Source organism: Panthera tigris, chromosome X (genome assembly GCF_018350195.1).
Source record: "Panthera tigris isolate Pti1 chromosome X, P.tigris_Pti1_mat1.1, whole genome shotgun sequence".
NCBI classification, from domain to species: Eukaryota; Metazoa; Chordata; class Mammalia; order Carnivora; family Felidae; genus Panthera; species Panthera tigris.
Window position 1 is genome coordinate 47241690 of NC_056677.1, and position 14119 is coordinate 47255808.

Here is a 14119-nt window from a genome sequence, read left to right on the forward strand (position 1 = left end):
TCTGCTCCAGACTTTCCCACTTCACTCCTTCAAAGTCTGTCCTCTGTGCTTCCAATCCTCATGACTCCCCACCCCACTGCAATCCTGCCTGTACTGCAGACTACAGCTAGGACCCAAGTTATCCCAGAGAAGCATGCTAAGCATGCTCCCCTGAATCCAATAAATATAGATTGAGGCAGAAACTCTTCCATTTTTAAATGTCATACCAAAATGTGATAGCCCACCAAAAAAAAAAAAAGCAACAAACTCAGAAATGGCAAGTAGATTTAATGGAGAGTGTCGACTTCAATTGATTGATAGTGGCTGCCTAGAGTGCTGTGTTGAGTAGGTTTCTGAGGATGCACCCTGGCTCGAAGAGAAAGACTGCTGGGATTAGGAATATCTGAAAACACAAGTAAAATAAATTGAAAAAGTCAACTGATAACCATCAAAAGGGAAAGAATAAAATGCTAATCGTGGGGTTTTCCCACATGCTCCATACGGTCCTGCAACCTTGGCCTTCCTATAACCAGCCAGTTCCTCATCCCAACCCCATAGGCCCAAGCTGTCCAGACCCAGTCTAAGTAGATACCTGAAATCTCACTTATAGGAGAAACCACAGGCACCAGAGCTGCCACTGGTGCTGGCACCAGCTCCACCAAGGCCCGCGAAGAGCCCAAATGTGAGCGTAGCAGTCAGGCTGGCACTGGCACCAAAGCCACCACTGGCACTAGCACTGGCACTAGCACCAGAGCTAGCACCACCACTCTCTTGGGCTTTGGCTTTAGCTTCAGCTCCCGCCTGGATCCGGGCTTTGGCCCAGGGTCCAATATCAGCTTCGTCCCAGTTGCAGGGCCCAGCAGCATTTTCAGAGCCAAGCCCAATGCCCATTCGAGCTCTAATCTCAGCTCTCGCCTTGGCTTCAGCTGCAGCCTCGGCAGCAGCCTTCATATCTGCTTCCATTGCCTCTCGGTACTGAGCTGCCCATTCCTTGGGATCCTTCTTTTGTACCTGAAACAGAAATAACAACCATCAGAAGGATCAGAATCTAAGAAGTGAGCACCTACTTTATGCTAGGCACCATGTTATGTGCCCTACACAATAATAACAATATAATAAATACTACAGTAATTACGTACCTAACATTCCATCCCTGCTCTGACCCTTATTAGCTCTGTGACCTTGGACATGTTATCTAATAAATTCTGTGAGTCTGAGTTTTCTCATCTGGTACAGGGTAATGATGTTAGTTGTACAAATTAAATGATTCAGATAAATGGCACATTAACAGAGGCTTCAGAATGTTCATGTATGAGCTGCAGGCTGCTATACACACAGCCTACTTTAGCCAGTAGCACCCCGTGCTCTTGATATGCCAAGCTGGGGCAGCGATCCAATTACCTTGCAGGCAAACTTGAGGACTTTCATCTTGCTGGTCTCATAGTAGGAGCGCAGGCCCCAGAAGAATTCATACTCAGGGGGATTGCTATTAGGGACTCTGGCATAGTCCAAGTACCTTGAAAAGAGGTTGAAAGCCTTTATGTCTAAGACAACCACAGCCCACCCATGTATGGACTGGACATCCCCACTATATACTATAGCTTTTCTTCCAATATGGAGCCCTATCCCATTGGTCCTGCCCAGAAGCCATGTGGAGGTGCAAGATGAGATACATGTAGAGTATCTGCTCATAAGAAGGCCACAACTTCTGTGCCCGTGCCCTTTGTCACAATGAACCCAGATTCTTGCTGGGTGTGTTGTAAACAGAGGAGCCATTTCTTCAGGGCCCCTGCTCTGAGCACACCCCACCACTGGGTCATGTCTGTAACCTGGGGAGCCCTGGGACAGTCCACCATAGAAAATGACTATAAAGAGAAGAAATAGTCCACCAAGAGTAGCATATTTTGTGCATACTCCCAACTGTGTGTGTGTACGTGTGTACGCACACACACATGCAGGTGCATGCTAATGTCTCTGTGTGAGTGCACATGTGCTAAGAACCACAGACACAATGGGCTCTGGCTAGAAAATCAAGAGGGCTCCGTGACCAAATGGGCCCCTTACCAGCCAGGGCCACAATCAGACTTCCACTCTCTGAGACCCAGGTCCCTCAACTGACAATGGGGATGGGATGGCAGCACCTATACTGGGTATACGGTAGTTATGAAAATGAAATGAGATGCACAAGTCAAGCCCCCAGCATAGTACTTGGCTGCTTAAAGCTATGATTCTATGGCATTTCTTTATGGACATTAATTTCTATAAAGCCCTGGTTAGCACAGTAAAAAATAACCAAGGCACTGGGGCCAGTACCTAAATATGACTCTTCCATTTGCTACCTGTGCAACCCCCTAAGCAAATTACTTCACCTTTCTGAACCTCAGTTTACTCACATGCACAACATTGGTAATGACAATCCCTACCTTGAAGAATTGCACTGAGGGCATAAGTGAGAGTACATTTTGGTCAGGAAATGTGTCCTCCTGCTCACTCTCACTATCTCAGAAATAAGCTACCTACCATCTGCCACACACACACATATACACATGCCTAATCACACACACGCAGTATAGCTTAATCACTCAGCTCTGAAAACAGGCAAAACACATGGAACACACCATCACCAGACACACACTTACTTCTGCTTCACGAACTCATCAGTAATAAGCTTCTTCACATCCCCAAAAAGCGAGTGATGTATCCTGATAGCAGAAAGAAAAATCCATCAATAAGTCAATCAATCAAACAATCAATCAATCAATCAGATATGGCACTTCCCAGAGGTATGCAGAGGCATTTTCAACATGGAAAAGAGACTGTTAGCACAAGAGGAAAACTCCACAGAAGCCCAAGAGATAGTGAGACAGGGGCAGAGAGTTTGGGAACATTTCCCCATCCACCCAGGTCAGAACCCTGGACCCTCTACTAGCACTTCCATCTATTCCACCAGACCACCAGACTGATGCAATCCTGGGACTCCTCTCTTGTCAAAGGACAACATGGACAGCAAGCACTGAAAGAGCCCAATCATACCCAGGGCGCAGCCCCAGCTTGCGCAGCACCTCCCAGATGACAGCTGCAAGGGGAGGCAAGAAGAGACAGGGACAGAAAATGAACATGTGGAATTCCAACTGTGGCCACCCATTCAGCTGCATGCCCAGCCACTCACCCTCACTGGACCGATTTCCATTCATAAAGATGATGCTAAGAAGCACCATGAGGAGACCCAGCTTTGGTGAATCCTTAGTCCTAGGAAAATAACAGGGTAGAGAGGAGGTTTATGTCCAGCAGCCATCTGCAAAAAACACACCAGTCAGTTCACTAGGCTAGCCTCTCCCAGATTCCTCAGACATGAGAGAATTCTGCCCAGTCTATGCTTCAAGCTCTATGTGACCCTGGGCAAGGCACTTAGACTCTTGAGCCTCAGTATCCTATTCAGTAAAATGGGAAAATCCAATCCTCCCTACCTCAGGTTGCTGAGAGGATGGAAGAATGCCTGAAACCTGGTACAACCCAGGCACCCAGCCAGCGTGAGTCCCACCTTTCTCTCCCAGATCCCTCTGCCCCAAGAAAATTCTAGGCACAGCCCCAGTGATGTTCCTGTCCTGTGAGCATCATGATTTACCCACACCAGGAAACTTTCCTTTGAGAACCACTCTACCAAAGCCAGTAGGAAGAGACAAGCAATGACAGGTCTACTTTCCTGGGAAGCTTCTGGAAAAACAGAAAACCTGATAGTAGGAATGCACTGCTTCAGGCTTCTACACCTTCATTCAATCATAATCAAGCACCACTACCATGTGCAGGGCTCCAACTATGTGTGAACTGAAAGAGGAGCTTTTCAGGCCCTGTCTTCCTGCCTCTCTAAGGAAATGTGGGGAGAGTTGACAGGGATGGGGTAGTGCCATAGACAGAAGCAGAGCCTCCCTCCCACCCCAGCCCTTTCCCAGCTTACGTTCCCAGTATGCCTGCATCAGTGGGCTCTAAGGTGCTGAGAAGAATGTACAAGTGGTCATTCTTATCAATTTCCTTCAACTGAATCCCAAATACCTATGGATGGGGAGAACAGCTTGTGAGATCACAAATTCAGCTTCTTGGGCATCCCACAGCTCCCCGTGTACCTAGGTATGTGGGCGTGTGGGTGTGCATGTGTGTGTGTATAGGGGGAAGGGGTCAGTGAGATAATGTACATAAACGTTAAGTGATCAGCACACAGCAAACAGGTAAGAAATGTACTATTGTTATCAGCATCATCTCTGAGATTATCGGGAATCTAGGGAGACAGAGAATGGGGAATGGAAGGAAAGAGGTGAGCATGTGAAATACATTACATGACATCTCCAGCAGCAGACAGAAACCAGGACTAAGTTGGGTGGCTTGGGTCCTAGCTGTGCTTTTGCCAGACATGCTATGTGACCCTGGGCTAGTCTATACCCCTCCTTAGGCTACTATCTACCCACCCACACAGTGATGGGACTGAATTAGTGAGCGGTCCCACCTCCAGAAGACACATGTACACTTATTTAATTCAATGCTTCCCCATTGCATCCATCCCCCACGGCTGCCACTTCACCTTCTCCAAGGAATAGCCTGCTCGTTCAATGATTTCAGGGTACACATCAGTGTATTCTTTGATGATGTCCTTCAGCATGTCTGCAAGGGGAGAATGTTGCGAGCACCTGAGCTGAAGTGAAGCCAGGTGGCCCAAAACCCAAGCTAAAGACCCTTTAACAACCCTGCTATGGGTGGCACAAACAGTTCTGAAATAATGAATAGAGATGCTAGCACTGCCAAATTAGAACTTTGGGAGTACACAGGTAGGAGCATAAGGGCAAGGAATGCCCTCAGCACATGGGAAAGTGGGCAATGGAGAGCACAGTTTAGGGGATGGGGTTAGCAGGACGCTACCTGAGCGTTTGATGGGAATCTTTGTCTGGTCTTTAACCAAGAGGTACTTTACCAAATCGTTTGCCTGGACAAGGGAAAAAAAGGTAGAAAGATCAAAATATGTTTGCAAAAGATTTGAGGGGAAGGCAGAAAAAGAAGGCAAGGCAGTAGATAAGGAAAAGTACAGAGAACAGGGTTCTTACCCTCCCCTGCAAAAGGGCCACATCCCGAGGTGGTGGTGTTTCAGGCTCCTGGGATGACTGGAGCTTGGCAGCTCGGCGGCGAGCCTTGCCCCTACGGGCCTTAGGTGATCTCAGGGAGAGCAAAGCTCTCCGGGCCCAAGCAGCCAACCGAGTCCTTGATGCCCTGCGGGCCCAAAAGGCTATGGGGCCCCTTGAAGCCCTGCGGGCCATTGAGGCCATTAGGGCCTTTGAGACCCTTCGGCCAGCTGTGGTTCCAGAAGCCTGACTCTGATCACTGCTGCCATCCTCTTCACCATTCAGAGGCTTCACCTGCATTAATAGAGCAAAATATTGTCAGATAAAGTAGATGTTCCTTCTCCCTCATCCTATTTTTTCCAGAAGGTTCCTCTAATCCCACCCATGTAGTAACAGCCTGACTAGATATTGGCCATGTTGAGTCTTGGGTTTGTTTTTCACAGACTTCCAGGCAGGAGTTTCATCTCTTCACCAGGCCAGAAGGAACATAAGGATGGGGCCTGAGGATTCTCCTCTCCCTATGTCCACCACTGCTCTGCTTGTACCACCCTGGAAAAGTCATTCCACCTCTCTGGGACTCAGCTTCCTTCCCTATAAAACTGTATTATTTTCAGGATTTAATGAGATAACCCGTATGAATGTGCCTAGCTCAAGGTCTAACACATGGTAGCTACTATGTAAATACAAACTGCTTTATATTCAGATTGCAGCTATGTGTACTATCTTATTTCTCCATGAGTCTGTGAACTCTCTGCAGAGAGAAATTGTATCACATTTCTCTTATTGTCCCCCACAGCCTTGATGAGCACAGGAAACTTTCTAAATGTTTGCAAAACAAATGAACTAACTGGGAGAAGTGAAAAGGGAAGAGTGGTGATTACAGAGGTCTTACCTTTCTGGCTTTCTTGGCCTTGACCTTGGGCCTAGTATCCTGATTCTCCTGAACCTGAGCAGCTGCACCCTCAGGCTTAGGTTCATCTGCCAAAGCCTGAGAGGCAGGATCCTCAGGCTCCAGGGCCTTTATATTGACCTTTGTATTAGCCACACAGCTGACCTTTTTGGTCTCAGTGGCAGGCAGTGTCACAGGCTGAGGGTCAGCACTCTGTATCTTGGTGTCAGCTGCTAGACTCTTCTTTTCAGCTGCCAGAACCTGGGTATCAGTCAGCTTAGTGGTAGGTGAGGCCTGAGTGGCAGCTGTCTCCCGAACCTCTGGAGTCTTTGAGACCTCTGTGGCCTTTGAGACCTCTGGTGCCTTTGATGTCTTCTGTGTCTCTGAGACCTCCGAGTTCTGGGTCACTGTCAATAGGCTCTGTATCTTCAAGCCACTGTCCTTCTCTGAAGCTTCAGCCTGCAAGAGGAAGCAGGAAAGCTCACAGACTTTCTCCCCACCCCCAAGTAAGCAAGTGGCTCCAAAATTCCAGGCCTCACTTCTCTGACCTATACTAACTCCTACTTGTGATGTGCTCTGCCCATCTAACCCACAAGGACTCTCTTTCCTCTGAGCAGGAAGTGATGGCACAAGAATGGCTGGCCTGCCCTCCCTCCCTCCTTCCTCCCTCCCTCCCTTCCTTCCTTCCTCCCTCCCTCCCTCCCTCTACAGAGTGGGGGGAGGGGCACCCAGACAGGAAAGTGGGTAAAAAAGGACAAGGATGGGGGGGTGGTGCCAAGGGAACTGAAGCAGCAACAGGGGTTGGAGAAGAAAAGAAGCAAAGGAGAAGAAGGAAGGAGGCCTTACCTGGAAGCGGGTTGGACCCGTACCTTTCTCGCTTGTGTCAGACATGTCTCAAGTTGGTCTGGCAAGAGCTGAGCCTAAGGAGAGAAGGCTTGGGTGAAAAGGGGAGCCTCCAGAACGTCCTCCCTCTAGTTCTGCCTGGAAACGGATCCTCACTTTCTGTAGGGCCCCAATCCCAAACCCCTCCCCCACCCCCAAAGACTACGTTCTTAGATTCAGTAATCCAGAGCGTCTAGATCTCAATTCTCTGCAGCCGCACCCTCCCCTCCTCCAGGAAGATGTGCCAGCGCGGCAGCTGGGGACCCCGCCCCTTTTCCCAATACACCCCCCGCCCAGCCGCAGGCCAACAGTACGCATGCGCATTCGTTGCAGGGCCCACCTCAGCCCCACCCGCTTTCCCAGCACAAGCTCTTTTTTGATGTCCACCGTGCACATGCGCACTCGGCATCTTCCCCTGTCTCCAAGCTGGCCCTTTACACGCCCCTTCCTAGAGATCCATAGTGCGCATGCGCAACGGTGCCTCTGTCCACAACCCTTTCCAACATACGCCCTTCTTTAGGTCCGCCGTGCCACTCCACCCCGCCCCCTCCCCAACAGGCCTCCCTCTAAAATTATCGCAGTATCTGGTGGTCCCAGCCCCTCCCCTACTCATACCCACCCCAAGTCCACAGTACCTCCCGCCCGGTCCCACCCTTTTTCACAACACGCCCCCTCCGACCAGGGGCAAAGCACATCTTGGTTCCGCCCCTTCCTTAATACACCCCCTCCTCAAATCAGACTGAAGCCAGTGATTCCATCTTGGGCCCAGCCAAATCGGGTCCAGTCCCCTCCCTTCGCATCCGGATGGATCCGGTACGATCCGGTCCCTACAGCAGGTTTTCCCCAGATCCCAGAGGGTGGGGCCATAGATCACAGAGCCCCTACTGGACAGCGGATCGAGAGCTGGGCCCCGCAGCTCACCTCCTTCTTAAAGAAGAGTGCGTCCACTCTCCAAGCCCCTCCAAAACTCCTAGACTGCCCTCCCCGCTCCAGGCCGGAAATGGTCCCGCCCCTTTCCGCCTCCCTAGGATGCCTCTGTCGCAGCCAGTCTGCCCTTCCCCCCTCTCTGCTCCTCATTCCTTATCACCCCCCACCCCCGTATTCCCTCAGCCTTGCTTCTTGCTCCCTATTACCCCTCACATTTCCTATTTACCCCACAGAATTCCCTATCCCCATTCCTTACACCCTCCTCCGCGTTACCTATGCACCCCCTTCCCTAGTATTCCTTAACCCTTCTTTGCATTTCCTATTTTCTTCTCTGGATTTACACTTTCCCTCAATGCCCCCCCCCCATACTCCCAGTCAGCCACCCAACAAGTCCGGTTCCCCTTTCTTCTCCCCCCCGTCTCCCCCACTAATCTCTGACCCATAGTCCTACCGCCTACTACTCTCAGTAGTCTTCTTTGCCTACATCCAGCTCCAGGTCATCTCTCCCTCAGCTACAGTGGTGCAGTAAAGATTGCCCACCTACCTGGCTATAGGTTCGAGGGGGCTGAAACTACTGGCTGCCAGGAAACCCAAAATCTCAACGCCCCTTACCTGGTCCTCAAGCAAGTCCCAAATACGTCTGCCCTCTCTCAGTCCCTCTCAAAGTCTCAGCCTCCTGGACTAGAGCTGCAACCAGCCCAGCCCAGCCCCTTTCCGCAGCCCCCTGCCACCCCCCCTCCTTCCTTGGGGGAGGGGCAATGGGGCCCCGCTCAGGGCTGTCTGACGCCAAGGCCCGTGTTTATGCCACTGTACCAGGCTCGGTCTGCAGCCCTTCCAACCAAAACCACCCCCTCAAAGCGACTCATTCATTGAATTTATTTATTTTTATATCTTTATTTTTTTCTTATTACAAAGGTAATGTGTTGTGAAAATTCAAATAATGTAGAAATATGTAACATACCAATGAAAGGCCACTCATCTCATTTCCCAGAAATAACCACTGTTAACAGTTTGATATACATCCCTCCTCATTTTTTTCTACTCATACACTATTTGGGTTTTCTCCCCACAAATGGTATCCTGTTCTGTGACCCGGGTTTTTTTCCAGTTATATATTCTAAACAGTTTTCTGTAGTGCACATTTTTCTTAACAGTTGCATAGTCTTTTCTTGCATAGATAGTCCATAATTATTTAACCAGTCCAGGTTCACGATACATGGATATGGACATTTAGATGGTCTTCCCCTCCCTTTACTATTATAAGCAACACTACAAGGAATATCCTGTATTTGTATGTCTGTATTGGGCTTTTTTTGTTGTTCTTTACAGTATTTTTTGCTGACTCGAATGCTACAAAAACTCTTCCATTTAAAATTTGTCAACTTACTCTCAAAAGGTACATGGAATAATGTTCCCACCAACAATGTCTCTCATACGTTTATGTGTCACATATATAACAAATATTTTTCATGTTATTGATGATAATCTTTGCTATACAAAAGGATTTAGTTATTATGTAGTGTCCTTTTATCACAATTCCCTTTTATCACAAAATGCGTGTTTTTTTCAAGCACTTTTTTGGCTTCAGTATTTACATTTACATATTCGAGTATTCAAAAATTTGTTTTGTAAAAGACTCAGCTTAATTATTTTCCAAAATGACAGTCTTTTATCCTTATATCATCTGCAAATTAATCCATCTTTTTTTCCGCGCTGATTTGAAATGGCAGTTTTATCACATAATAAATTCACATAAGTAATCGGGTCTATTTAGGAGAACAAAATAAGATATATAAATAATGGAAATTAGATAAAATTATCATTAATTACAGAGTATATGAGTGCAGACCTGGACAATCCAAGAGCATTAACTAAAAAGTTATTAGAAAACATAATAAAATTCAGCACAGTGGTTAGTTACATAAATAATATTTAATATCTTTCTTACATTCAACAATAATTCAAATGGTCATAAGTCTTCTGCTTTATGAGGTCACCTTTTCCTTTACTAAGCTAATAAAATATCAATTCCTACCTTCTATAGAAAATTCACACACACACACACACACGCATGCACGCACACACACTTCCCAGACATTCAAGATGGGCCTCTGTTCTCCTGACTTCTTCTTTCTCTGAATTGTTGCTTCCTCCAAGTTTATAGCAGTTTACCACTTCTTGCTTCCTAGGTTCTCTTCCCCATCCCCAGGGCTTTATTTCATACTTCGCACAGAACCTCCTTTTCTTCCAGTTCTAGGATCCAAATTCCCATTGCTTCCAAATCATAACAAGGGATAAGGACTTTGGTCTTGATTTTGAGAGCACTGAAAAGTTTTTGAACGGTTTAAGGGTTTGATACAATACAGACTAGTGTTTTAGAAAGAACACTTCAGCTGCCTAATCCATAAGGAGTATAGATTAGACGTCTACCTGGAAAGAGGGTGAGTAGCCATATAGGTAAACTATGATTGTGGTTTGGCTTAGAGTGGTAGCTGTGGATATAGCGAGAAATTATTGAATTCAGAATATATTAAAGAAGTAAAAAGCAACAAGACTTTATGAATAATTGGGTGTGGGGAAAGGGGTGAGGAGGAGGGAACTATCAAAGGGAACTCTTGGGGATCTGATTTGAGAGATCAAATGTGTTAATGGTAGCCCATTTCACTGCGATATGGAATACTAACAAGGGAATACTAACGGGGGAACATTGATATTGAGACACCTGTGGGACATTCAAGAAGAAATATTCCACGGGCAGTTGAATATACATGTCTGAAGCTCAGGAGAGAGGTCTGGACTAAGGTTACAGATCTAGAAGTCACAAGTATATATATGGTTTTTTAATCTATGGAAAGGGAAATAGCACCTGAGAAGAATGTTTAGCTTTAGAACAGATGGGGCCTAGGGAAGAGCCCTGGAGACCAGCAGCAAATATGGCATAGGCGGAGGAAAAGGAGTTCACAAGAGAGATGAATAAGTAGTGACCAAAGAGATATGGAGAAAAGCAGGAGAAAGTAGTGTCACAAAACCAGGGGAAAAGAATGTATAGGGGCATCTGAGTGGCTCAGTCGGTTGAGTGTCTGACTCTTGATTTTGGCTCAGGGCATGATCCAAGGTCAAGGAATCAAGCCCTGCATCAGGCTCTGCACTGACTGTGGAGCCTGCTTAAGATTGTTTCTCTCTCTCTCTCTCTCTCTCTCTGTCCCTCTTCACCACTCGCTCTCTCTCTCTCTCTCAAAAAAAAAAAGTTAAAAAAAATGTTTCACAACAATGGGGGTGATGGTGAATAGTGTTGAACACTACCAAAGAGATCAAGAAAATTCTTGAAAAAAACATCTAGGGAATTTAACAATCAGGTGGTGGTGGTCTGGTCACTGGTGACCTTGGAGGGGATAATTTCAGTACAGACATTTGTGGAATAGATTGCTGTTACCCTAATATCCCTTCTTATCTTCTTTCTTAGTAATAAAACATCTTTAAAAAACATCTTTAGTTTTAGCTGGACACATAGACTCCTGGAATAAAGGCCATGAGGACAAGGGTCAAATCCTAAGGATAGTGGATCAATAAACTAAAAAGAACCTGGATTTCTAACAATTTCACGGTGCTACCATACCAGCTTTGGACTGCCTACCCTCTAGATTTCTTTTAGGTGAGATAAATACATGTATACATTATTTAAGTCACTGTTACTTGAGAGTCTATGCCATGTAGTAGTTTCATGATTACAGTGAGTTGAGATGTCAGTGGTCGGTGAGGTATACATGACAACGAGTATAGACTACTCTTTCAAGAAACACCTGAGCCTGATTTCAAGGTTCTCCCAAAATTTATCCCTAACTAGTTTTTCAGGCTTTCTTGCTGTTTTTCTGAATACTGCTTATATTCAAACCAAACAAAACACTTACTATTACCAGATAAGCCCTTGCTTGCTTATGAGCCTTTGTACAATTTCTTCCCCATGGAACACCATCTGTTAGATCTATCCTATGTTATAACCTCCACCATTTTAAATTCCACAACATTTTAAGTCCCGGTTGTGGCCTTTGGGATTCTGGAGTAACTTTAAAGGAATACAGAGTCAGAACCTTAGGAGATATTGGATTCAAGGGACTCAAGCAAAATCTCAGTCCAAGTCCATCAGAAAGGCATTCCCAAAGATGTTTAAAGCCAAACTTCCCCAGTCCCTTCTCAATACCACCATCTGTCTAACATAGTACCATAACCACCCTTATCTTATGACCTGGGGATCAGAGGACAGGAAGAAATCTTATCAGGAGAGAAAAAACAAATTCATTCACAATCTTCACCCTTGACCAGAGAGATTTCCTTCCATCTTCTCCTTGTGAACTCTTGGAATCTTTTGATCTTTAGCATCTACCCATAAAATCTGAAGAACCAAGGTCACTGGGTCCCAGACAGGTTTCCAGCATCTGGACATCAGCAGGCAAATACCTGAGATAATATAGGTTCTACACATCAACTGAGGACAAAGATGAAAAACTGAGTTATCACCAGGGAGCTCTGTTAAGGAAATAAGGAAAGGCAGACTAAAGATTGCTTAGTATAGAAGGTCAGGGATAAAACTGCCTAATTCTGGAACATCTAAGATTTTAGACCGCTGAAGCTTAAATGGAAAGCCCAGAATATCCTTATCACCAATCCTCTCCTAACATATTTCCCTTCCACCAAACTATACAAAGTAAGTACCTCCGAATTTTTCAGAGGTAAGGCTAGAAGTGAGTGGCAAAGGTTTCTTTCCAAAGCTACCTATCACTTTTTTAGTCATCTAAGTCTGCACAGCATAGCAATTAGCTTAAAATTTGATATCAGACTTTCCTGTTCTTCATATTTTCTAGCCATTCCCATCACTGGGAAAGGCCTACTAAACATCCCTTCTCCTGGGCCCCTACTCCTCATTGTTGTTGGGCCTTTTCTGTCCCTGAACATGTGGAGGTACTCCCTATTTCCAATTTCCAGGTTCCTATGCCCTCTCTCTTGAGCTGCTAATGAAATCTCATTTTTTCTTCCTTTTATGTGCAGGGCAATTTAATTTATTTTGTAATGTTCTAAGCTCAGAGAGCTATCTTTCCACAATCAAAATGGCTTCATTTTGTTAAACCAGAGGCAAATTTCCCATAGATGAGGAAACCGGCTACTCACTTTTACACTAAAATGCCTTCTCCTCTGTTCTTGAGTCATTCCTCAGCACACATCTTTGAGGCAGATTCAGGTCATTCAACAGTCAATAGGCACCAACTATGTATTAAGCACCTCTCTAGAGGTAGTCCTTGCTTTTGAGGAGCTTTCATTTCAATGTAAAATGAGCATTAGCCTCATTTTACAGGTGAAAAAATTGGGGTGAGGGAGGTAATTTTCCCATGGCAAAGCAACTAACACTAGTGAATGGCAGAGAGAGGACTTGAACCCAGGTCAGTACAATGCCAAATACTAGAGCCTTCACCAGTATGCTGTACTATTTCCAATGTTTTAAGTGCCAGAATATTCTTTCCAACCCTTTTCATAAACACATGTGAGGTACATTACACTATGATTATCTTCTGTGGAGATGAATCTAATTGGATATTCACATACCCATTTTGATACTATCATAAAATATCATGGGATATATAATTATTTTTTGTTGTGAGATCAACATAAAGTATTTATAATTTTATTTTTATTAAAATACAGGAAAGCATATGATAAAAACCATAGTCCCTTGCCTTGACCCTCCCCATCTCCATCCCACTCCCTCCAAACAACCTTAAAAGGGTTTTTGTTTTTGTTGTTGTTCTGCTAGTAGTTCCCTTTACAACTCTAGATAATGCGTATATAGCTGTTTTTTTTTTCGTTTATAAAATTTATACAATATCCTATTGTCTCCCTGGTATGTCAATGAAGATTTTGTTTAAATGCATATACTGCCTCACTTTGCCCTTCACTCCCCACCATTGTTGAACACTGATATTCCTTTTTTTGTTCTTGGTGAATTTTGTTACTTGAAAAAAACAAACCTCCATTCCTTGTTTCATTCATTTTTGACAGATAATTTCAATTGCCCACTTTTTAGGACAAGGATATTAGGGTCACTACCCTCCCCTTGCCCATTCAATGACCCACGTTGTCAGTTTCATCTTTCCTTTACATTGTTCAGGTTATCAACATTTACATTGTGTTCTGCAGCCACAACCAGGTATTCTTTGTTTTGTCTGCAAGTTGGCTCTAAAACTGAAAACCAGTAAATAGCATCTACACAATTATGACTATGTAAATATTTTTCAAAACCCAGGCAAGTAGTGAGCCAGGAAAACACTTCCTTCTCTACAAGTCCAAC

The 14119-nt window shown here is 45.3% G+C and overlaps 1 protein-coding gene and 1 non-coding gene across 10 annotated transcripts; both read right to left on the bottom strand.

Annotated features, from left to right (window-relative positions):
• Positions 1-247: 247 nt before the first annotated feature.
• On the bottom strand, positions 248-8482 carry MAGED2 (MAGE family member D2). 9 transcript variants are annotated; one of them, XM_007095591.3, is made up of 13 exons: positions 8395-8482; positions 6820-6893; positions 5977-6432; positions 5070-5378; positions 4888-4951; positions 4553-4632; positions 3935-4029; positions 3149-3228; positions 3013-3055; positions 2619-2681; positions 1381-1495; positions 572-990; positions 248-382 (listed from the first exon to the last, which is right to left on the bottom strand). In XM_007095591.3, exons 2-12 carry the CDS (start codon positions 6862-6864, stop codon positions 580-582), a joined length of 1761 nt encoding a protein of 586 aa, XP_007095653.2. In that variant the 5' UTR covers positions 6865-6893; positions 8395-8482; the 3' UTR covers positions 248-382; positions 572-579. The 9 variants fall into 9 exon arrangements, with proteins under 9 accessions (XP_007095653.2, XP_042830546.1, XP_042830539.1 ...); XM_042974612.1 differs by lacking the exon at positions 8395-8482 and adding an exon at positions 7777-7849 and having other exon boundaries at positions 895-990; XM_042974605.1 differs by lacking the exon at positions 8395-8482 and adding an exon at positions 7777-7849.
• LOC122235624 lies at positions 1651-1786 on the bottom strand. The gene has a single exon (XR_006213665.1). It is a non-coding gene; the product is annotated as a small nucleolar RNA SNORA11 (small nucleolar RNA).
• Positions 8483-14119: the final 5637 nt, after the last annotated feature.